Source organism: Pogona vitticeps, chromosome 9, assembly GCF_051106095.1.
Source record: "Pogona vitticeps strain Pit_001003342236 chromosome 9, PviZW2.1, whole genome shotgun sequence".
Classification (NCBI taxonomy): domain Eukaryota; kingdom Metazoa; phylum Chordata; class Lepidosauria; order Squamata; family Agamidae; genus Pogona; species Pogona vitticeps.
In genome coordinates this window covers 920,179-944,132 of record NC_135791.1, presented here as the reverse complement: position 1 = coordinate 944,132, position 23,954 = coordinate 920,179, and the positions used below count along the sequence as shown (strand labels likewise).

The window sequence follows — 23,954 nt, the reverse complement described above, 5'->3', positions numbered from 1 at the left end:
ACGCCGGGATAGGTACGACCCCGGGCGCCACGCACCCCCCCGGTCCTTCCGTCCGTCCGTCCGTCCGTCCGCAGGGCGGAATGCAGATCCCACAGGAAGGAGAAGAAGGGAAGGACGGAGGGGGGGGGCGTCACATCTGGAAAGGGTTCCTTCTTCCCCCAATATGTTGCTTTGGTGGCATTTGAGCAAACCCTGATGAGAGAGGCTCGGTGGTGGGACTTGAACGGCAAGGGGGGGGGGAGGAACGAGGAGACAGGGAACACCCCCCCCCCTTTTTGAGCAGGAAGGCACCGGTGGAGGAGCCCGGAAAGGTGCCCATTTCGGGGGTGACCTCTGGATGGGCCTAGAACTAGCTATTGCCTTCAGGTCAAGTTTAGAAGTCATTCTTGAAAATGCCCCCCCCCGGGTGCTTACGGCAGCCGGGCCATCCTGTCGAGAGAACCGGGCGGCGGGCTGCCCTGCCAACGTCGGGGCTGCCCCTCACGGGGAGCCCTCGGGGACCAGAGACACCCCGTCCCTCGGAGCTCCGAGCGGCCGCCGCGGGAAGGAGGCGAGGGGGGGGGAGCCCCCCTCCCGGTCCCTTGGGAATGGCCAGGAAGAAGGCAGGCCGGTCCGGTCCGGGTGGCGCCCCGTCCTGGGGGGGGCACGTCCCCCTCCGCCTCTCGCCGCCAGGCAGGAGGCACTGATGCCAGGCGGGAAGCCAGGGGGAGGAGGAGGAGGAGGAGGACCTGCTCCCAGGGCTTGGAGGCAGAGGCGATGGGGAGGAGGCTCTCCAGACGCGCGCCTGCCCCCGCCTCCCCGGGCAACCCGCCCCATCCCGCCTCTATCGGCGCCTCTTTTTTTGGGGGGGGGGGAACGGAGCCCCTCCCTCCCTCCCTCCCTCCCTCCGAGAAAGCGCCGGGCTCACCCTCGGGCCGGCCCACGAGCGCCCCCTGGCGCCTTCCCTGGCGAAGGTGAGGCGCTCGGGGCTTCTTTCTCCCTTTCCTTTCAGCGAGGATGCTCGCCAGGCGCTGCCCGAGGCTTTTCCCGTTATCCGGAAGTGGGATTAAAGGCCACGAACCGCAGAGGTAACAGATGAGCAACAGGCAGAGTCTTGCATTGGGTGGGGGGGGGAGGAGAACCCTCCCTTTGGCTTCCCTGCAGCGGTAGCAGCCACAGCGCTCACCCCGCCACTCTCAGGTATGAAGAGCCGGACACTTTCCAAGAGAAAGTAAGTCCCTCAAAGCACAACTAACCAGGCCTGGCCCAGACAAGGCTGATGGTATTTCATGAGACACGAGGCACAACTCTTTCTACATTATGAAATTTTATTGCTGACATGCAGGGATAGTTGGATGTAATACAAAAATAGGTCTCTATACAAATTCTCTTTGTAATTTTTACAATAGGATCTTTGTCTCTGGTGTCTTGCCCAGCTTGTAAATCCACCGAAAAGAAAATCCAGCAGCTCCCACCGGTTTCCGATCTCTGCCCCCTCCTGCCTGCCTTTCCATTTTCTTCCAGTTTTCCTTTGGGGCTCACAACAAGAGGTGGATGGGATGCTCCCGCCTGACAGTCGGTGAAGTATTGCTATCTTTGTTTTTTTTTTCAAGTCTGGGGCAAACATTCAAGACAAACACACAGCCAAGCTACATTGGGAAAGGAGATGTTAAATAAGGGAAAGGGAAGGGTTGGAGAGCCAAAGGGGGCCAGAAGCCGTACCCCCCCCCCCACCGGGAGTCCTTGGGCCACTCCGTGCACAATCTGTGATAAATGATGGGACTGACGGAAGCGCTCGCCCTGCTTAAAGAGGGTCAGAAACAGGACTTTGCTGAGCAGGCTCAGTGGTGGAGGCTGGCCGGCCCGCCCGCCCACGCTCTTCCCTCCGGCCCGCCCACTAGCTTTCCGATAGTGGTGGCGGCCCCTCCTTCGATCTCATGTGGAAAATGCATCAGGGTGGGTGGGAGCAGGGGGCCCTCGGAGCCCAGCAGAAAGCTTCAACCCAAGCGGAGAAGACCAGGGGCTCTGCCTCTAAGCCAATCCCCACATGCCCCGTTGGGGAGCCACCTACCAAACTACCGTCAACAAGCTGGCCGCTCCTTCTTCAGAGTGCGGAAAGGGGTCCTGCCTTCTTCAAGAGACCCCTCTCCCTGGCAGCTGTCATGCAAGCGATGCCCGGAGGACGAGGAGGCTCAAGGGGGCTGCCAGCTGCCTCAGAGAGGCCTGTCATACAGGAGGGGGTTCAATCCTGATCCCAGAGGCTAACTTACTGCCCCGCTCCCCCCAAGGCTGAAGGCTTCCCGGATCTCACGGCTTCAGCTCCCCTCCGAGAGCCCGCGCCTTTGCAAGCGTGCATGATAGGTAAGCTGAAGGCCTTTGAGCCTGCCTTTAAGGCAGGGAACTCAGGCTGACGGCCGTCCAGAGGTTGCCCAAACCCTCTCTAGGTAGCAAGAGAGACCACTGAGGGCCTTCTGCCTCCTGAGCTGGCACTTTCCCATTTTGCCAGAGAGGGACAGAAGCCGGCTCTGCCTCACCTCCAGTTCAACAAGGACGATGGCAGATATAGAGGAAGTGCTGATCTGCTGGGCTTACGTGCTGACCTTCTCAAATCTGAAACAAACAAAAAAGTACCAACAACTCTCCTCAAAATATCTGCAGACATGCTTCCAACTCCAGAGTGTCCTCAGGGTTCATGGGTGAGCACAAGACCACTCTTGCCTGGCCTTTCGGGGCTGGGATCTGAGTTGTCCCTTCTCTTCCAACCCTCTGGGAGAGCTTGCTAAGGAAGGTCCTTCGCTTACGGGTGCAAGGATTTCAGGGGGTCCCTCCTTTTCCCTGCCAAGACTGCTGTGTCTCTCTCTCTGTCCCGCTGGCTCTGTTAGTGGTACGGGATCCTGCTCCAGGCTCCTGCCCTGCCTATGCTTTGGCCAGAGGAGAGAAAAAAAGGTACACTGGAGAGATTTATGGGGAAGTGGATGAATGGCAAGAAGGCTGCGAGGACAGCGCCATCCACGAAGGGGTTGCTCGAGAAAGGCCAATGTGGCAAGTGAGAGGCATCCCGTTGGGGGAACTTGGCTCAGAGGTTACCCGGTCCATTCTCGGCGCAACCTGAGCAGTGAATGGCGGAAAGGGGTCCCCCCCCTCCCACCCTCATGCTGGCATGGATGGGTAAGCGTGGCCAGCAGGTGACGGCAAGACAAAGCACAGAACATGTGGCGGCTGGCGGCTGGCAGCCCTTTCCGAAGGCAAGAGGTTGGAGGAGAGGGGTGGGTGGGTGGGAGAGAGACGAGAGGGACCGTATACTCTTTCACATTATCAGATTCATCCCTTCAGCCGTACCACCAAGGGGAAAGGGGCAAGAGAGACAACAACAGAATTAATGCAACAACATTACCACACCTTTCGTAAGCTACAATTAAAAAGGAGGAGTAAAAATAAACCCAACCCAAACAGAACTCCCAGAAATCAAAAATAATTAATTGATTGGAACAGGGAGGCTTGTGCCTCCTTCCAGAAAAGCTACATTTCAAACAGCTCCCAGGGGAAGATCTGCTTCTGGCGGAAGCTGAAGGCCACGCTCATCACCTCGACCAGCTCTCCGTCAAGAGGATTCGCGTTCCCCCAGGTCCTCGGTCACCCAGGGGATCGAAACCCAGGCCTGCCTGCAGAAATTCTATTGCAACCTGGTGTTGAATTAAAACCAGGACAAATGGGGGGGGGGGGGGCGGGCGGCGGCGCATGAGGGGCTGGGTGGGTGGGAAGAAAAAAGAGGTTTGAAAAATAATGACTTTCACGAAACCCTTCAAAGAGAGAGAGAGGGGAGGAAAGGGAGTAAATAATGAAGCTTATTCAAACCATACGGAGCAAAACACAACCCAGGTGGACTCCGCAGCCCACTGCTTGTGTCAGGAAAGCAGCCTGCCGGGGCGACCGTGATCCAGACGCTCCTCGTTTCAGTCCAGAGAACAGTGTGGTTAAAAAAAGACAGAGAGGTAGATTTCAGAGTCATGATTCAAAGCAAATCAGCCATCTAGGGTTGGAGTTCCAATCCGCCTGCCTGTTTCCCCCACAGGGTCGTCTTTCACGGGCCCTCCTGGGGCCGAGCGCAACCGGTGCGGCCCTTTAGGGCTCAGAAGATCCGGAAAGACTTGCTACATGATTGGGGGGGGGCGGTGGCGGCCCCGTGCCGGGCGGGCGGCGGGCGTCTCTTGGAGGCTCGGGGAGCTACTTCCGAAGGTAGCGCTGTGCAAGAATCGCTGCGTCGAGGGGGTTCATGGGCTGAGCGTCGTGGCCGAGGCGCCGCACGGGGGGAATGTTCCCAAACTGGCGCTTCTGGAGGAAGCCCTTGGCCTCGTGGAGAGTGTTTTTTTCCTCTGCCAGCAACAGCTGCTGCCTCATGTAGTTCTCAAATTCATACTGAGAACACTCCTCAGTCACCTTTGCCTGTGGGAAAGGAGGAAGCCTGTCAGGCATGGCCAGGGAAGAAGAGGATCCGGCCCACGCCCAGCGACGCACCCCCACCCCTGCGTGGCCACATGAGCTCCGGACCCCCCCCCCCAGGACACACATCGGGGAGCAGCAGCTTTAAAACGCCTGTTTCCGGCACTGCCCCTTGGTCTGGCCTCAAAGAGAGCCTTCGCTTTGTTGAGAGCAGACAGAAAAATGTCTCTGCTAGGAGACCGACCGGCCCTACCCTTGGTCACAGGATGTGGACCAGTTTCTGGCCTGCAAATTCCCCCCCCCCCCCCGATGAACTCAGGCTGCATGAATCTCCCAGATTCCAGCTTAAGGCTTTTTAGAGGGCTTCCTGGGATCAAGAATGGCTCCATCATAAAGAATATTCTCAGCCCTCTCTCCCTCTCTTGTCCTGCTCGAGGGGAAAGGGTGGATCGGTGGGAGGGAGCAAAGGGGCAGAATCCTGAGGGAGGGCAGGTGGAGACAGCCAGGACTCCTCAAGAGAGCTGGAGGGAAGAAGAGAGGGCAGGCGTGCTGGAGAAGGAAGGTGAGAATAACCGGCGACTGTCACATCCTGGATCGGACGTCCCCCCAGTCCAAGCCTGGAAGATCAAACAGGGACAGCGAACTCCACCGAACCCACAACCGGCAGGCCCTATCCGGACTGGACTGCCTGATGCCTTCACAGGTTTCAGTGGAAACACACCTCGGGGTGCAGAAGGAAACTGGCGGTGCACGGAGGCCTGGAGATCAGGGGGAGGCTGAACGAACCCCAGCACGGACTCTGGCTTCTCAGCCCTGCTCTCAGGAGCAGGCGCATCCCTCTCGCCAGGGTGCAGGGTGGGGGTGGGGGCGAGGGCAAGTGCCCACCCTGACCTGTGCCGGCCATCCCATCCCCAGCAGGCCTTACCTCGTGGGCACTTTCTGGATTGGCCACTTGGTCATCTATATCTGGCACGACCTGCAAAGGCCCACTCAGCGAAGACAGAGACTGCCTGCAGGGGAAGGAGTCAAAGGGGGGGGGGGTTGGCTGTAGGTCAGAGTGTGCCTCCTTGGGCTTCAAGGCCAAGTGGGAGTTTGGATCCCCCAAGAGGCATCCCAGTGCTCCCCACCCTCACTCTGAAGCATGAAACAAAAAACAGGGAGAATGTTCTGAAAGCCAGCCAGCAGTGCTTTCCTTCAAGAAGTTAGAGGCCCCCTCAGAGCCTACGCACCCTCTGCCCACCTGGACTGATGGGGCAGGCATCGGCTTTCAGCAGGCGAGCACCCCCCTCCCATGTGCCCAAGCCCCTTGGCACAGCTTTCTAGGGACTGGTCTTAGCCCAGCAATGCCCCCCTTCCCCCCAGCGAGACACGTTACCACGAGGCAATGATGGAGCTGAGGGAGTCGAGGACTTCGGAGGCGGTCAGGCGCTGCTGGGGGTCCAAGACCAACAGCTTCCGGATCAAGCACACCGTGTTTTCCGACACCCGGCCATCTCTGTTGGAGAAGAGGGAGGATCAGGAGAGAGGAGGACCCGCCACAGGGGGAGGGGGGGCACGCGCCTTTGCCGGGGGACCGCCAGAACGATGCCAGGGGAACTGGGGCTCTCAGACCAGCCTCGGGAGAGGCTCCCAACATGGAAGGAGGGGAGGTCTAGGGAGGGCTCAGGGCGGGGCCGGTGTGCACTCACTCCGGGATGGTGTATTCGGCAGCCTTGATCTTGCGGAAGAGCTCCTGCGGGATGCTGTCGTAGAAGGGGAACTGCCCGTACAGCTTGGTGAAGAGCACCACCCCCAGGGCCCACATGTCGCTGGGCTTCCCGCGGTACGGCCGACCTGAAGGCAGAGGAAGCCCCATTGAGTGAGCACAGACTGCCAGGGAGGAGCAGCCCCGTTCTCTCCTGGGTGGCATTCCTGATCCCTCCTCTGCAGAAGCTGTGAAGACAGCCTTAAGAGGCCGGCAAGAGAGGAGGTGCTGTCTACCTGGCCTCACCGCCATCGGCAGGACCTCCGAGAAGGCACGGTTTTCCAACCCCCTTGCAAGCTGGCCTTGGGTCCCAGCCCTGGGAGAAAGACACCCATCGGGGGCAACGGGGAGATGGTGGAAGGGGTCCTGCCAAAGCGTGCGTGCCCCTCTGCCAGGGACCACCCACGGCCTGGATGTCGGGATCACAGGATGGTCAGGAACCAGCGAGAGACGGGGAAGAGGGCCCAGACCGAGAGGGGAAAGGGAGAAGGAGAGCCGCCGTACAGCCAAGCCTCCTTGCGAACAGGAAGCCACCTACCACTGAGGACGTCGGGGCTGATGTAGGCGGGGCTGCCGCGCTGGTCCTTCAGAAGGTCGTCTTCGCTCACCAGGTGCTTCCCCAGGCAGAAGTTGGTGATGGTGATCCGGTGGGTCCTGGAGGCGAGGAGGAAAGGGGTTTGGGCAAGCAGACCCCCCAAAGGGGGCCAACACAGAGACGACGCTCCAGGGGGCCTTGAGGACAGATGGCAAACAGCCCCCCACTGCCCGTGGCGTGAGAGTGCAGGAGGCGCATGGCAACTGCAGCATCGGGTCAGAGGTGCCATGCTTATGGGGAGGGGAGCGAGAGACAGAGTTGAACCAGGACGGCACCTCCTCCGTCTTTGGAAGCTGGGGGGGGGCGCAATGGGCACCTTTGCTACTCTGAGGGACGGATCTATGTAGACTTGTGGATCCTACCCCTGGGGCTCTTCCCATTTTGCACCTTTGAAGTGAGAGTGGCAGGATAAAACCTGCCTCGCAGATTAACTGGACAGGCATCCTGAGTGCATACAAGACGTCTACGTTCTCCAGACAGTGGCTGAATCCAATCTTTTCATGCAGCGGGAAGGCTCTGAGTTGCTGACACCACCCACCCACCCAACCCGTTGAGATGTCAACCACACTGCCCAGTCTCCCCCAGTCAGCCTCTGTGATTCAGCCTTCTGGAACGAGTCGTCATCATCCTAGGGAGACTCCTGAAGATTTGGGAATGACCCGAAGGGTGCCTGCTTGTTCCTTGAACCAAAGCGGCTTCTGCAGAGCCCGGCTTTCCTGAGCGTAGCCCCCTTCTGCAAGAGCCGAAGGCTTCCAAAATGTGTGGTGCGAGTCACGATCTATGCTGCTGAACAGGGACACTCGGTCAGCGTGCCGGAGAGCCAGAATGGCTCAGAAGACTGGAGCCCAGATCCCTGCCGTGCCTCCAGAAAGAAGGTCCCGCTGGGATCCCCGGGACGGAACGGGTGTGGCTGAAAGGGTCACAGGCCCGGCCACGGGTGCATCCTTGGGCAAGGTGCATGGGCCGAAAGAGCCGCCCGATGGACCCTGCCCCTCACCCTTCAAAACTGTTTCGCGTTCTTCTTTCAAGAGGACCACCGACTTTTCAGGAAGGCTGCTTGCCAGCCATGAACGTGTGACGTGTTTTCTGAATAAATCCCCTTTTAAAAGGTTGCCTGCATGAACCTGCTGAAAGCAGAAGCCTGAAACAACCCTAAGCCACATGATAATGAATATGAGAGAAAGAGGGAGAACAGCAGGTTCAAAAACAAAACAAAACAAAACCAAAAAACAAAAACCTCCAAATAAAACCCACAAACACATAAAAACACTGGGGTGGAGTAAAAATAAATAAACGAAAAAGGCCACGGACTTAGGGAAGTGGTGCTCCCCGTCTGTGAACTCCGGGCTGCCTGGGCGTAAAAGGAGGGAGAGGGAGGCGACACGGCCGGGATGGGGACTGCGCGAAGAGAACAGGCCGGCCTGGTTTCTGCTCCGGAAGGGGCAGACCCACAGGGGACAACGTGGTGGAGTCAGCGAGAGCAGAGCAGGTGCCGGCACCCCAGAGGCCGGACCGAGGGGGCATCTCTGCCCCACGCCCACTCGCGGGGCTTCCTTCGGGGCCTCCCTGGGATCGGACACACTCCGTCCTCCTAAAAGGCAGAAGGAAAGGAGGAGAAAAGGCAGCCCTTCCAGCGGTGTGCGGATGCGCGCACACCAGGCAGCAGGAGCTCTCTTCAAGCCGCTCTTCGCACCACAGCCGGGGGCTGCCACACAACGCCTTGCTGGGATCCGTGACCTACGGGAGCCCTGGAGAAGGACTCACAGACCTTGACGGAAACACGTCCCAAGGCGGAGAGACCCAAGGGCACTCCCCCCCCCCCCCCGGTTGGCTCACCTTTTGTTCAGCACCATGTTTCCCAGCTTCAGGTCTCGGTGCACGATGTTCTTCTGGAAAGAGAAATGCAACATGTCTTCTAGGGGAGGGAACAAGACCCTCTTGCCGGGCGCAGAGAGTCTAGATTAAGCCCACGGGGCCCCCAGTTCCACCCTACACATGCCATTCGGCCCAACTGCATTTGCTAAAAACTGAAGACATCAAGACAGCCCTTCCCACTCGCTTCCACCGCTGCATGCAAGCAGGGACATCGTGAGACACTTCCACTGGATACCGCCAGGAGCTTCATAGGGACGGTTCTACCTTACCTGAAGGCCCGCCGTCCTCTGGGCCAACCTGCCCCCCTCTGCAAATCCAAGAGACGACGGCGACCAGATGCTGGCATTCACGCATCTTGTTTACAGCAAAACGTGTTGCTTTTATACTGCCCCATAGTGCTTAAAGCAACCTCTGGGCAATTTACAATTCAAAAGCAGGAGGCACATTGTCCCCCTCCTCCCCAGTGAGTTGGGTACTCAATCGACCAACCTCAAAAGGATGGAAGGCTGAAGGAGCCTTGAGCCGGCTACCCGAGTCTGTCAGGATCAGACACAGGTGGTGAGCAGAGTCTTAACAGCAGCGCTGCAGTTCAGCTACTGCGGCACAGAAGCCTCCTGTCTCCTATTCTTTGGGACAAGCACGGGGTGTGTGCGCGCACGTACCTTGTGCAAGGCTTCCACTATCCGCACCACGTCATAGAAGATCACCACGGTTTCCCGCTCGCTGAGGCGCTTCTCCTTGATGACGTAGTGCTGGAGGTTGATGAGGTCGGCGGTCTTGTCACTGAAGTCATGGGCGCAGAGACAGTCCAGCACCAGGCAGATGCGCTTCTTCATCTTTCGGACCATGCGGTTGGACTCCAGGTCTTCCACAAGCTCACAGGCTCGGTCCTGCAGGGCCAAAGTGGTGTCCGTTAAATCGGCTGGCCTTCCCCTCGGTCAGCGAGCCCGGGCATCTGTGCTGGCTACTGGAAGCCCATATCCCACGCTGGCCATCCACCCCTGCCCCCAAGACCAGCAGTGGGCTCAAACTCTACGCGTATGCCACATGAAAATGGACACCCTGCCACAACCGCTGAGGCTGGGCACCTGCTTCCCATCCGCCTCCGACAGCAGCGGGAAGACAGGCATCCGATTACTGGGGAAAGGTCCGACCCAACAGACAGCTTGGTCTTGGTCAGCAGGATGGCCACGAAATGTTTTTAACCTGGCCGTGCGGCAGGGCTGATGGGTCGCTGACGTCCAAACCCTAGCAGGGACTGGGCTGGGGAAAGCTGGGCTACACAGGGAAGGAGAGGGAAGGAGAGGGAAGGAGAGGGAAGGAGAGGGGGGCCCTTCCAGAAAGGAAACGTCTCAGCCTACGCACGTTTGCCCTCTTCAAAGACCAGACCTGGGGAGAGACTGGGGAGGCGTGCAGGGAGGTTGCTGCTGGTTCAATCCCAAGGCGCGTCCGGTGTGGCTGGGCTTACCTGGAAAAGGCCATGGTGATGGACCACCCCGTCCTGGTTCTGCAGCAGGGAGAGGAGGGAGTACTCCGTGTGAAGCAGCATTTTGCCTTGACGCTCCTCCTGGGTTTCTGTGCCTTTGTCGTGCCTGTCCTCCAAAGTGAGGATCTTTGGGAAAGGAGGGAAGGGGTGGCGGAAGGGAGGAGAGAGAGAGAGAGAGGGAGAGAGAGATGGTTTCTTTCTTTGGCACAAGAGCTGAAACGTCTCCAAACAAAAACCATGTGCCTGGAACAGAAGTCCTGGAGGCACATGACCCCGGGGCCGTGCTTCACACGACAGATGCAAACAGACTCTTCTCTGCTTTGGTCACACTCCAGAAAAGGAAAGGGGACGAGCCCTCCCCAAACGCTTCTCAACCGCACTGAAGGACAAGAAGCAAAGCTGGGCCAAAAGGGAAGCCAATGGACAAATTGTGGGACATGGGCTGTGCAGACGCACACAAGGCCGCCACTATTTCCCCACATTTCCCCTTCTATCCCAAAGGTCCAGGTGAACCAGCCTGGTGCTTCTTCTTAGAAAGTCGGCCAAAGCTACCTTGTTTCAACAGTGCTTAAGGCCACAGGTGTCTGTGAGCATGTTTTGTGTTGATGTGACCAAAGTCCCTGTTTTTTTGCCAGTTTAAACTCATGTCTTTGTTGACAGGTTCAAGAGAGCCTTGGCTGAACAGGACTTAAGAGTCTGAAGCCTTCAGGGGTTAGCAGGCCAGGAAAGGACCCCTCTCTAGGTAGGGGTACAGAAAAAGCCCTGCGAATTAAGGGCAGGAACTGGGCCTGGTTGGACCAGCAGCTGAATTCTGAGCCTGGCAAGGCGAGGCACCCAATTCACATTGGATCTTGCGGCCCTTGGTCCACACTAGATGAGCGTGCAGAGAGTCTGAAGGCCTCCATGCAGGAAGGCTCCAGCTTACCTTAAGCTGGTAGAAGTCATCGGTCCCATCCTTTCTGGCCAAACACTGGACAATGCTCGGCACCGGAGAGTTCCCCAAGCGGGGCCCTGGAAACGGAAAAGCAGAAGAAACCACTTTGCTTGGGGTTGCACCAGACACAGAGAGCAGCCGGGCTGCCTCTTTTGAGCGCCAGGAAGTTCCCTTTCCCCCGACTGGCCCTTTCTGCCCACCACGGAGAGCCTCAGAGGAAGGTGCTTCCTGCCCTCTGTCCTGGAACAATGCAGAGAGAAAGGCACAGAACTGCCCCCGCCTTCACTGCGGCCTGGAAGGAGTGCATCGCATGGAAGAGTCATGACGGTGGGGCATCATCGTGGCATCTTTTGAAAGAATGGCACTAAAGAATAGTCCCACCACGTAAATAAAGCTAGCCTACATTTCCAGCCCTGCCACAGTTCCTCCTGAGTGAGTTTCAACCTACAAGGGGTGCAGGGGGACCACGTTGGAGGGCCACGAGGAGGCAAGCCCCCCCCTGGCTTACCGAGGATGAAAGGCCCGGCCCGCTTGGTGCTGCTGTTGCTGGAAATTCCTGGGCAGAGCGCCTTGGCTGAGGTTTCTCCACCTCCTCTGTCGGATACTCGCCGTTTCATTCTTAGTTCTGCAAAGAGAAAAAGAAAGCAGACGCTCTCGGTGAGGCCCTGAGAGAGAGAGTTCCCTTACGGGCCGGTGTTGGCCTCACTGGCACGTCCTTCATTCCTAACACCCAGAGGGATGCCAAACAGCTGACACAACCAAATGAAGATGGCCAAGGAGAGACGAGCATAGCAGAGCCAAGCTCAGCTTTGCGTAGCTCAGGGCTAAGGCACGCTTTGCAGTGTGAGCAAGAGGACAATTTTCTTTTAAAACACCCCTTCACCCAAAGACTGGGCTCATGCTTGCGAAGGTCACACTCCTCCTCCTTAGAGGGCAAACAGATCGGGTGGCTGAGTCCCAAGAGAGGCAAAGGAAGAGCCACCTTCGGCAAACCTGCACACTGCTGCTGTTGCTCCCTTTTCTCCCCGAAGGGAGCTGCTGCTGCTGCTGCTGGGAGCTGCTTCAGAGCAAGCCCGAGTCTTGGCCGATCCACCTCTGCCTCCCTTACACCCTTCAGGATTTTGAGCAGGGCACTTCTCCCAAAACAACGTGGAGACGGTGGGGATCGTTTCTGCAGAGGGCGCTGACCATGCAGTGCCTTCTCTGTTCACACATGCACTTGCTAAATACACTCATGGCCACCACACGCTCAGCCCGGGTTACACCTCCGCACAAGCGTGAAGCCCTTTAGCCCCGTCCCTGACACAAAGCCCTGGAAAAGCTGCTCTCCCAGTATGGAGGTGGCAGAGCCAAGAGGAAAGTCCCTTGGTGCCGAGGCTGCCGGTCCCTCTCACAGACGCGCTCCGGGCACACAGGCACAAGCCCAACAGTCCCATCGGCAGTGAACCTTTAGGGATCACTAGAGATGTGGGGATGACAGCGCGCGCCCCAGAGTTCACAAGCTGCCTTTTATCAAGAGGAAGTGTGGCGGAAGAGGGACCCAACACTTGCCCGGGGAAGAGACTTCTCTGCACCCTTCGGAATCTCTTCTCCTCACAAAGAGACAGAATCCGTATTCCAGCTCTGATTACAAACTCAAGCACGCAGTCAGTCAGCTGAAGTACCAGCCGGCATGTTTCGGGGTGGCACCCCTTCTGCAGCTTCCAGGCCCACGTAGGAAATGCCAAATCCATCTGGGCAACACGCGCAGAGAAAAGACAAGCAGTGCCCAAGGCAGGGCTTCACCCGTGGCAAGACTCTTCCCCTGCCTGCCAGGCATGGGGGGGTGGCACTCCCCTTGGCAGAGGATTCCGGAATGGGGACCACGACCCTATCTTGGTCCCCGGCACCCACAGCCAGCCGCTGAGGACCGAGGCACTCAAGGGTAGCGTGACACAGGGAAACGCGAGAGCAGTTCCCACACTGCTCAGGCCGACAGGCATGCAGAACAGATGAATCACCTCTCCTCTCCCCGGCGGCTCCTGGGAGGCACCGTTTGTCATCAAACATGAAACAAACGTCAGCGGCTGCTGGTTTTGTCTTTTGTTTGCAGCAGCAGCACCGAGGAAGGAAGGAAGGAAGAGAGAAAGAGAGAGGCGCCCAAGCAGCGAAGGGCTCTCCCAAAAGCGCTTCAGAGTCGGAAGTGGGAAGAGGAAGGCAAGGCTACGGGGAAAGGCTGCCGGAGCCTCCCTCTGTGCCCGGAGCCGGCAAGAGGACCCAACGGAGCGCTGCAAGATCACGCCGAGCTGCTCGCGCCTGCCTGTGGCGGCAGCTCGTTCTTGCGGCAGGTGGGCCTTGCAGCAGCGGTTACGGGAGAAGTTAAGGCAGCAGCCTCCACGGCTCAGGCCTCCCCAAACAGACGGCCCTCCTGCATGGGAGACAGGCGCGTCCCCCTTTGGCTTCCAGGCCCCTGTGGCTTGGCTTCCACTTCAGAGGGCTTCTCTCTGGGGTTAGCAAATGCCATTCAACAGATACGGGAGGACCTCCTGACCAGCTGCGTTTGGCCATTCTGTGGACCCCGGGGGGAGAAGGCGCCAGGGCCAAGATCTGTACTGTCACACCTCCTCCTGTGTCTCTCTCTGATGGCAGCTGGTGCAGAAGAAGAAGAAGACGGGCGAGGTGGCAGCCGCCTGGCAAATTCTGCCCACTCAGCTCTTCTGCCCCAGCCATGACACAGCCTGCGTAGAAGGGAACTCCCTGCGAGAGCCAGAGAAATCAATATGCAAGGTGCAGAGAGTTGTCACTTTGTGGGGCTCCAGCAGAGCAGGGAGCTTTCCTTCAACAAATTCCTCCAGCTGGACAAGGGGAGCAAAGCCAGAGACCTTTAACGGGCACAGTACTCAGGGATACCCCAAGTGGGACATTTTGGTGCCAACGGGAATGCAGCTGGGGGCACAAGCCTGCAGATCTGAAGGGGGGCATGAGGGCACCGTTGAGCCCCCTTGGAAAGGCAGATGTTGGCCCAGCCTCGACCCTCTGGCCTGGATCTGCCCCCCCCCAAGGGCAAATAAGCAGGCTTGCTTTTGTGGCACTTTGTGGCACTGACAAAAAGAAACCAGGAAAGCAAAGCGCCTTCTGTGATGGAAAGACAGCCCACGCTCCCACCGCCACCTCTGGGCTCCTAGCCAGCTAGCCAGAACTGAGGCATCCCTCTGAATACGGCACCGTTTTGCAAGATCTGCACAACAAACCCCCCATTTCAAGAGTGCCGAGAAGCATTCCCCCAGTGGGCAGGGCCACATAAAGCCATCAATGTGCTCGCTGGCAGAGCCACCAGGGTGAGAGAAGATGAGCAGGACAAGGAAGCATCTACAGTGCTGCCGTGCGAGAGTTTAAAGAGTGTGATTGCATCAGGCGTCGACTACAATTCCCAGGAGCCCCCGCCGGCACAACCAACCGTAAGGAGGTCTGGCGATTAGAGTGCGACTTTCATCCAGGGAAGGCTGTGCTTTGCAGAGCCCTGTGTCCCCAAAGATCCTCCGTCCAGAAACAATCCCAAAAGGGTTATGCCTAGAAATGGAGAGGTCCCTTGGGATTCCCACATACATTCCTATCCATTCCAGATTTCTACGCCTGATCCGTTTAGCTGGTATTCTCCAAATGGAAAATATGCCCTGAAGTCCAGCAATACTTTTTGGTCAGGTGCAAGAAATTCAACTACAGTATTTCGGGGCAGAGCATTTTCTGCTTTTTAAAAAAAAATCGACTAGTCACACAGCAAAAGAACTCACTCACTACAAATCAAACCAGGCTACTGGAACAGACAGCACAGCAACCAAATCTAAAAACAAGGGCTAAACAATTAAATAAATTAAAAACCCCTCAGAGGACTATGCCTAGATGACTTGCACACTGTTCTTTAGGCATGCCCAAATTCATGCACTAACACTATTTCAGAAAATAGTGTTACAATTCAGAAAATTTTAGGGTTTAACATGTTGCAAGGTTAAAATCCACCTCTTATAAAGGAGTTGCCTGTTGAACTAATAGTGATGTACACACTTGTTGATAGTTGCAAAATGCCTACTAACAGGAAAAAAAAATCTAAATACAACTTTGGATGTATTTGAATAAGCTACTCTAAATGAATTTTGTTGGTTACCCAATCTAACATTTTTGTATTCCTCCATTTGGCTCCTAGGAATCTTTTCAGACAGTCACACTGCCGATAAAGTAAACGTGGCAGTTCTGGAACTTATTTTCTAAACTTACATGAAACAAGCCAATCAAACTTGACTGCCATAGAAAGCTATGGTTTTTCCAGTAGTGATGTATGGAAGTGAGAGCTGGACCATAAAGAAGGCTGATCATCGAAGAACTGATGCATTTGAATTGTGGTGCTGGAGGAGGCTCTTGGGAGTCCCCTGGACTGCAAAGAGAACAAACCAATCCATCCTGAAGGAAATCAACCCTGAGTGCTCACTGGAAGGACAGATCCTGAAGCTGAGGCTCCAAGACTTTGGCCATCTCATGAGAAGACTCCCTGGAAAAGACCCTGAAGTTGGAAAAGTGTGAAGGCAAGAGGAGAAGGGGACGACAGAGGACGAGCTGGTTGGACAGGGTCACCGAAGCAAATAACATGAATTTGACCCAACTCCGGGAGGGAATGGAAGACAGGAGGGCCTGGCGTGCTCTGGTCCATGGGGTCACAAAGAGTCAGACATGACTTAACAACTAAACAACAACAAAAAGCTCCGGATGCAAACTGTCTTGTCTTTCTTTAAGAACATCCCTCAAGCAAGAAGCCATTTGTTTCCTGCACACGCTTATTTCAGCGCTGCTTGGTGGTGAAGAAGGTATGCAAGCTATGTGGGTTTGGCATGTTCAGCACAAAAGCGAACCACAGGGTTTACCTCTCTGACCAAATGTGGGCAAGGAAATCCAGGCAAACGAAGGAGGAACAAATAGCCAACAGCCGGGCTCCTTCAGCCTGTCAAGCGTTGGGACAGAAGCCCACACTCAGATGGACGCTTCGTCCCCCAGAACTCACAGGAGTGCGAAGGCTTTGTTCCTAGACGTTCCTTGCCCTTTGTTATCTGTAGCCAGCGACAGAGCAAGCGGATGTTTCCAATCTGCCAGCTCCGTTCCACAGCGTCCTTGCACACCGCGCATTAACATGAGGCTGCAGACTAAATTCTCATGACGTTCTGGCCCCTGCTCTCTCCATTCCAGTCAGAATGGATACCTGTTTCCCGCGATGCCAAGCCCTGCTGAAGGAGTTGTGTGAGAGCGCAAGGCTGCATCAAGGAGCCAGCACAATCCCCTGCTTCCACTGGCCACAGCCCAAACCGCCGTTACAAAGCAACCACGTGCATGGAATTTAGGGGGAAACTGAACAGAGAACACAAGCTGGAGAGAGAGACAATCTCTCTGTGGATCAGACTGCTGGAGAAAAGTGAGACTGAGGCAGGTGACACACAGGAGTTTCCAAGTGGCATCAACGGTCTCAGGTTGCCTGCAAGGCTATCTCATCTCAGTTTGTTTTCAGAAGTGGAATTTTAGCTCAATGATTTTGTCACCTGCAGCTCTGCCCGTGAAGTGATGGGCTTCTCAGTAATTAAAGACCTTGAGTAGAAAATGCACGTGCCAGATGGACTCCTTATGCCCATAAATCTGCCCCTTCTATCACCAAACTTCCCGTTTGAATCACAAAGCATCTCTCAGGGTCATAAAAGCTGCTGCAAAACCAAGGGAGATTTTGAAAAGATGCCACGGTTTATACGGTCCCAAAACATCAGCCTCAGGTGAGTGGAACGTCAATGATCTCTCTCTACAGTTGCCATCCTGAGCAGGTGTTCCCACAAGGCGACTTGCTGGGACAGCAGGCCTTTGAGCAGGGCATCTGCAAAACCGTAACAATAAGCATTTGCTTCATCCACCCTGCTCTCCTCCACGAGCGACAGCTGTCCATACCACTATGAGTTGTGAGCTACCACAAAACCACAGCTTGACTTGCATTATCCACCTCAGAAGCCAAAGAATGACCACAGGAAAAAAGAGGAGAGGAAAGGATTGCGTTTCTAAGGGAAGAGACTCCCACTTCACCGAAAAATACTACCCCACCCCCCCCCCGTCAAGAAGAAGCAATTTTGCTGAAGGATGACTGGGGGGGGGGAGGCTGAACAGGCCTCCCAAAAAGGAAATACCTCAACTGGAATGCAGAAGAGGCCTCATGGTCCTAGGCAGGCTGAAGATGACAACACACAGGGAGGGCGTCCCCAGGCAGGTGCCAAATGAGTGGCAAATGGAAAGAATGTCAGAATTCTAGGCTCCAAAACTTACAGAGGGCCAGGCAACGCCTCCAACCGCTCCAGAATTTCCCCAGCCCTACGCAAACTATGCGTGACCTGTGACTACCAAGACTGCAGACAGGACACCCACTTACAGCTGCTGCTCACAATGATTCAGCAACCTATGGCAACCTCTGTTTTTATGGGCCTTGGCCATCAAATCAGCAACAGCAGGGGAGAAGTGCTGACCTGCTTGAGATTAAATAAAATAAAATCCAATTCCCTCTCTAGGGAATGCTCAGCAATACCAGTAACCCAGAGCGATCTGCAACGACAAGTCCCAGCAACCCAACCTAACCCCTTCTTTCTGGGACCCTTGATAGAAGCCTCGATAGTTTTCGTGAAACACTTCCTTGGTGGTTTCCAGAAGGGTCTTTTTGCCAGGGAAAGGAGCAGCTCAGTTTTCTTGCTAATCAAGGATGCTTAAGCACCAGTTTCAGGGAGCCTGTTGTTATCCTAATTGTCATCCTTACAAAGGCATTGTTTCAATTTATTCAGAAGAACACACTTGTCCTGAGCGTGAAAATAAAGAGTGACAAGCATAATATCTCCCTGTAACTACAGTACTTACATTTTTGAGTGGTGGAATGAAGTTACAAGGGTGGCAAGAGGACAAAATAATTGAATGAGCAGAAACAACGTTACTGTATGAGGACTGCTGGACAGCTCAGTGGTTGAGGTCTCTACCTGTGGAGGAAGAGGTTGGGAGTTTGATTCCACCCCCCACGGCCTCTGTGACAAGGGCTGGACCTGATGATCCATAGGGTCCCTTCCAGCTTTGCAGTTCCAAGGTGATGATGATGACGACAAAATTGTAAGTACTTTATAAAGTCGGCCTTTAAAGGACATTTTAAGATATTTTGAGGGACATTCTGAGGAACACGTTTTGAGCTTTATGGTATCACCCCATCACCAAAGCAATGGAAACCAAATGGGCAACACGGCTGCAGGCAAATCGAGGACGACAGCCGGCTTTCCAGACGATACGATGAGTGTAAAATGCTTTAGCAAAATAGCTGTCAGGGCTCAGCTTTGGATCGCCTTTGGGACTGCAGCCTCTCCTAGGCCAGTGGCTCTCCAACTGGGGCTCCCCCCCCCGGGTGGTCTTGGACTGCAGCTCCCAAAAATCCTGGCCAGCCCAGCAAGGGGCAAAGACTCCTGGGAGCTGCAGTCCAAGACCCTCTGGGGACCCCAGTGGGAGAACCACCGTCCCAGGCGACCTACCTGAGCCATCCCACCACCCTGGGAATAAAAGGTGCAGCCTGAGCAACCGTGTGTGTGTGAGTGTGTGTGTGTGTGTGTGTGAGTGAGTGTGTGTGTCTCTGTGTGTGTGTGTGTGTGTCCAGAGCAGGAGAGAGGGCAGAGGCAGTGATCACAGGCGCCAAAAAATGAAGTTGCCTCGGCCCTGGAACCAGCCAAGCATGGGCTGGCAGCAGGCCCAGCCCTGCACCACTTGCTGGTCACCTCGGAAACCCAGCAAGTTTTGTATGTGTGTGAGTGTGTGTGTGTGAGAGAGAGAGAGAGAGTGTGTCAATGGGGGAAGGAAGAGGAGAAGAGAAAGGGAAGGCTAGGAAGAGCGTGGAAAAGAAGAAGGTGAAAAGGCAAAGGGGGGAAGGGAAAGGGTTGGGACCCGGGAAGGCGCAAGGGGGAGAAGAAGGGAACCCCATTCCAGGGAGGAAGCAGAAAGGCCCTGAAGGTCAAGGGCCTAATAAACCGAAGCCCACCTGAGACCAGGTGAAGAACCAACAGGAGGAGGAAGGAGGCAGGAGCCTCGCTAAGCAGGAGGCCTTCTTGTCCAAGCCTGGCTGGCGAGCACCGGGAGGGGGGGGGGACACACCGAGGATGGGTCTCGTTTGGACACCTTGCGGGGGGGGGGGCGGAAGCGCCACCGGGCGAGGCCGGGAGGGAGGGCGACTCCCAGGAAACCCGCTGTCCCGGGGCGAGGAATGCTGGGGGGGGGGGCGGAAGATTCCCCCCCAAGGGAGGCCCGGCTGGGGGGGGCACCCAGGAAAGAAAGGCCCCCCTCCCGTTGATGGCCCGAGTTGGGGGTGGGGAGGGAGGAAGGCCGGCAAGGAAGAGGGTGGGAGGGGGCGGTGCAAGGCGGGTGGGGGCGAGGTTGGGAGGAGGGAGGGGGAAGCGCCGGGGCTTCTCTGGGCTCCCGCCCCCCCCCACTTCCTGCTGCCTCCTCCCCCCTCCGACAGGCCACCTGAGTCCCGTGCAAGCAGCCAGGCCAAAACCGCCGCCCTCCGCCCCCCAAACAGCGGAGAAGCGTCTGCCTCCGAGAGCCGGGCGGGGGGGGGGCTTCCTTCCCTGCCTCCCCGACGCCCCCCCCACGGGCGCCCCTCCTTGGGGTTTCGTCTCGAAAGCCTTCCTCCTGCCCCCCCCCCCCAACGCCGCCAGCCTCCGAGGCCACACCAGGCTCCTCGGCCGCGGACGGAGGAGGAAACAACCGCCCTCCCCCCCTCTCGCCGCTCACCCATCGCCGCCGCCTCCGGGCCCGGCCCCGCCGGCCACCGTCCGCCGCCTCGCCAGCCCCGACTCCGCCACCTGACAACGGAAGTGACGCCACTCCGACGTCACCGGCTACACCCCCATCCACCCCCCCACCACCTCCCGGGCCGGGAGAAGCAGAGCTCTCGGCCGGGCGCCATGTTGAAGCTCCGCGCCCGCCTCCAAAATGGCGACCCCGGCGCTCTGATTGGTGTACGGGAAAGCGAGAGCAAGGGAAAAGGGGCGGAAGGAAGGGACATGGGGCCGCGCGATTGGCCAGGAGGCGGGCTCTTCTTCCGCTCTGGCCTGAGGGGAGCTCCCTGCCCCGATCGGAGCCCGCGATGGGTCTTCTTCTGCATTTGTGCCAGCCACGCCAGGAAGTGGCCGGGGGGGGGGGGGGCTGGGATGAGCTTTTGGACTACAACCCCCAGAATCCCCTGGCGTTGGCTTTCCCGGCAGGGGCTGCTGGGAGTAGAAGTCCAAGGGTCTCAGCAAAGCCTGGCCCCTGCGGAACCCCCTGCCACAAGGCTGCTGGAAGCATGGGCCATTGTCTTCCACGGAAGAGGATGAGGGGCCTCTTGGAGGCCAAACTCAAGGGGTCTCATGTGGGCCAGAGGGGTGTTTCCCGGCCTGGCCAGAGACCAAGCTCAGGAACTCTCCTGCATGCTGCTTGGCTTGGTTGCTGTGCCCTTGAAACCCTGCTCTTCTCCCTCTCCTGGGTTCGGCCCTTGGGCCAGGGCTGAGCGCCCCACTTTCTTACAGTGCCGTGAGCCTTCTCTCTCATCGTCAGTCCGGGAGCTTTCCTGGCAAGCGTGGCTCTCCACCACGGCCGGTTCAGCCAGGTAGCCCGTGGCCTGAGGGAGTTGCCCACAGATGATTTCCCCTGTGGCTGCAGCCCACAGCCCAAAAGCAGGAGATTGCTTTCCTTGCAGAGAGAGCACAGGGAACAGGGAACAGGGAAGGGCAGACGGTTGGTCTATGGATTCGAAAGACACACCCAGCCCTCCAAAACAATCCCTCAGGAGGGCAATATGGGACGGGGCAGGGAGGCGAGGGTGGAGAGGCAAGCCTGCACATTTCAGCCACCCCCTGCAATCCTTCCTTGCTTCTCCCACAGCTGCTCCAGATCAGATCGCCCGGTTAAGGTCACAGGAGGAGAGGGAAACACGTCACCCAGCTGGCACACACAGCCGGGGCCACTGCCAGCCCGTTTTGCAATCGCTGCTCCTGGTGAGTCACGCCTGGGTGGTGGTGGTGTCAGGAGGAACAGCAGTGTGTACGCGCTCTTCCTCTCCATCTGCCCGGCAGCTGAGCGGTTGCGTCATGCAGGCATGAGTCACTCATGGCCCGGGAGCCTCTGGCATTCCTTGTGGAAGGGAAAAAGGCACCAGGCAGGTGACAAAGGTTTAGTTTCTGTGGTTCTCCCAGCACAAAACGGGCGAGGTCAGGTGGCAGCCAACACACCCTTCCCTCTTTTATTCCCTTTCACGCACACACCCTCCTTTCTACTCAAGAAAGAAGAGGAGAAAGAGGCCTGTGCCCTGAGTGGTCAAGGGAGTGTGTGAGAAAGCAGAGCAGAATTTGGCACAGAGGGAACGCTGGAGCTGAATAATGACCTCTTTCCCCACCCTTCATGTCTGCAGGCCCAGGGCAACTGGCTGTCAGAGCAGTGCTTTTTCCAGAGGTGGGACAGGGGAACAGCAAGGCACCCGCCCCTTCTTTGTCCAGCTGAGAGCTGCAACCAGCTGGAGAGGCAGCCTCCAAGCATCCCGGAGCCCTATGATTGACGGACCAGGGCAGAATACACTTCCTTGCTCTCTATTTAATCTGCGTCTGCAAAACTACAGAAAGCAGAGTCTGTACAGTATATGGCTCTGCCCCATAGGATGTCACTCATTATCTCCCTAAGAACAAGACATATACACATCTTCTGTAGGAGGAGTCCCCTGTCATTTTGGCATGTGGGCGGCTGCATCCTCAGAAGCATCAGCCATCTTTGACTGTGGACCTGGGGAGCTGAGGTGGAAAGACAGCTTTCTTCCAGATCGGTCTGGAAGATTCAAACAGAGTGGGATGGTTCAAAGATCTTTTCCACACTCAGATGCTGGTAGGACACTGTTTGCAAAACCAATCTTAACAGTTGTGTTTATTCTAGGAAAGAGCAGTGGAGGAGAAGAGGGAAGGGCTGTTTTGGTCAAAGTGGGAGGCGGATGAGAAGACAGAAGGACTGCCTCCAAGACTGCAGCCGGGGGCTTTGGGTATCCTGACCCATGACTGTAAGCATTATGGTCACAGAGCAAAAGATCTTACCAAGCCCATTCCTCTCTCTGCAAACAACCGACCGGGGAATTGGAGCCAAGTGAGGCACCCAGAAAGAACACAGACCCTCTCCAAAGACTCCTTGAAACCTGAAGCCAAAAGAGGGATCTCAAGAGAGGACAAAGACGTGTCCGGCAGAAGTCAGGGTACTGGCAGGTTCATTTGTCCCTCTGCTTGAGAAACTCCTTCCTTCCCTTGTCCCGGCCGCCAAAAGTGCGGACTCTGTGAATCAGCTGCAGCTGCGTCTTGATAGTGGCCGTGATGTCCACATCGTCAGGGATGTGGACGTAGCGAACATTCCTTCCCGTCACAAAGAGCTCTGCCAGCCACGAGGAGTGGCCGGCGCGGTCTGTGTACGTGGCCTTGGCCAGGCGAATGTTCATGAAGGCATCCACGTTGGTGATGTGGCCCACGGCCACGCTCTCATCCCGGAGCTCGACGGTGGTGACGCGCCCGTGGAGTCCCTGCAGCAGGATCACCAGGCTGTTCTCGGAGATGGTGCGCTCCTTGACCGAGTGGCTGATCTCCATGCCGGAGCGATTCCCCCTCAGCGACTGGAACAGAAACAGGAAGAGCGGAAACTGGGGTTGGCTGTTTTCATGGCCCGCCAGGCCTTGGAGCCCAGAGAGACCGGTGGTGGCCAGCCTGGCCAGAGCGCCCACCAAAGGGGCCAGCCTGAAGAGTTTTACTAGCCCACCAGTCCCAGCAGCGGAGGGGCAGAGAAATCCATGACCCCACATGGCAAGCCTCCGCTTTTTGCTTCTGCGATGCAGTTGCAGGCTGAGAGGGGACCCCCCTCCCCCCCCATCCCTTGCAGGACCTTGCTTCGTGCAGGGGTCAGCTGCACCTGTTGAACTCCGCCTTGGCCCTCCCTTCCTCGCAAAGCGGGGGGGGTCACCCCCCTCAGTCCTTTCCCCCAACTTCCAGCGGGGGAGGGAGGGGATGATGGGCTTTGTAGTTGCTCCCTCCCCTCCCCTTCCCTGCTGGAAGAAGCGCCGGCTTCGGGGGAGACGAGAGGAGGCGAAGAGGCCGCCCACCCCCCCCCCCCGCCCGGCGCCTCGGCCCCGAACTCCCGCTGCCTTACCTGGATCGGATCTCCCGCCTCGTCCACTGGAGGGAAAAGACCCAACACGCCTGCGCAGTGGCCGTTCGCACCCGGCAGGCCTGGAAGTTGAAGCCGTCGCTTCCTATTCGCCGGTTCTCACCCTCGCGAGAGAAAGTGGCGCAGTCTCATTGGTCCGAAAGGATCGACAAAGGGGGAGGGCGGGACAACGGCTGAGCGCTGGCTTCTGATTGACCCCTTGCTTCCCGCCCGTAATTGGTAGCTTGGGGCTTCTTTTCCGCCCTCTCGCGGAGCTTTTCACCTCCTCGTGTTCGCAGGCCTCAGTTGGTCGTGGGAGCGCTGTATCCGTGACCCGATAGGGGACTCTTAGTGGCAGAATTCCGTCACCCTTAAGGGATGCTATTCTAGCTTTCTGCCAGCCCCCCCCACCCTGCCCCATTTATCCTCATGCCTTGTGAGAGCTGCCTTTGTAGCAGGGTCCCATCTCCAGCCCGTCTAATCTCATTGATATGGCTGAGGGCAAACCCCCAGGATGCCACCCTCGGTGCCCTTTCTGAAACAACCCTTGTTTGATGCTGGTTTTTAAAGAGCCGTGCCCGAGTCCACAGTCATTGCCAGAAATGGTTTAGGCTCAGGAATCTCAACACCACCACCACACAGCCTTGGCCTGGAAGAGAAACCCTAACAGAACACTGAGAAT

At 57.1% G+C, this 23,954-nt stretch overlaps 2 protein-coding genes across 3 annotated transcripts; both read right to left on the bottom strand.

The window, feature by feature from the left end:
- Positions 1-1,289: 1,289 nt before the first annotated feature.
- STK40 (serine/threonine kinase 40) lies at positions 1,290-20,015 on the bottom strand. Of its 2 annotated transcripts, XM_072980370.2 has the most exons (12): positions 19,859-19,962; positions 17,954-18,069; positions 11,562-11,678; positions 11,045-11,130; positions 10,102-10,245; positions 9,296-9,523; positions 8,595-8,647; positions 6,702-6,817; positions 6,108-6,252; positions 5,795-5,914; positions 5,345-5,429; positions 1,290-4,422 (listed from the first exon to the last, which is right to left on the bottom strand). In XM_072980370.2, the coding sequence occupies exons 3-12, from the start codon at positions 11,668-11,670 to the stop codon at positions 4,204-4,206; spliced, it is 1,305 nt and encodes a 434-aa protein (XP_072836471.2). In that variant the 5' UTR covers positions 11,671-11,678; positions 17,954-18,069; positions 19,859-19,962; the 3' UTR covers positions 1,290-4,203. The 2 variants fall into 2 exon arrangements, with proteins under 2 accessions (XP_072836471.2, XP_072836470.2); XM_072980369.2 differs by lacking the exon at positions 17,954-18,069 and having other exon boundaries at positions 19,859-20,015.
- A 1,975-nt stretch (positions 20,016-21,990) lies between these two features.
- Positions 21,991-23,848, bottom strand: LSM10 (LSM10, U7 small nuclear RNA associated). The gene is made up of 2 exons (XM_020800560.3): positions 23,276-23,848; positions 21,991-22,745 (listed from the first exon to the last, which is right to left on the bottom strand). Exon 2 carries the CDS (start codon positions 22,719-22,721, stop codon positions 22,350-22,352), a length of 372 nt encoding a protein of 123 aa, XP_020656219.2. The 5' UTR covers positions 22,722-22,745; positions 23,276-23,848; the 3' UTR covers positions 21,991-22,349.
- Between the last annotated feature and the right edge of the window lie 106 nt (positions 23,849-23,954).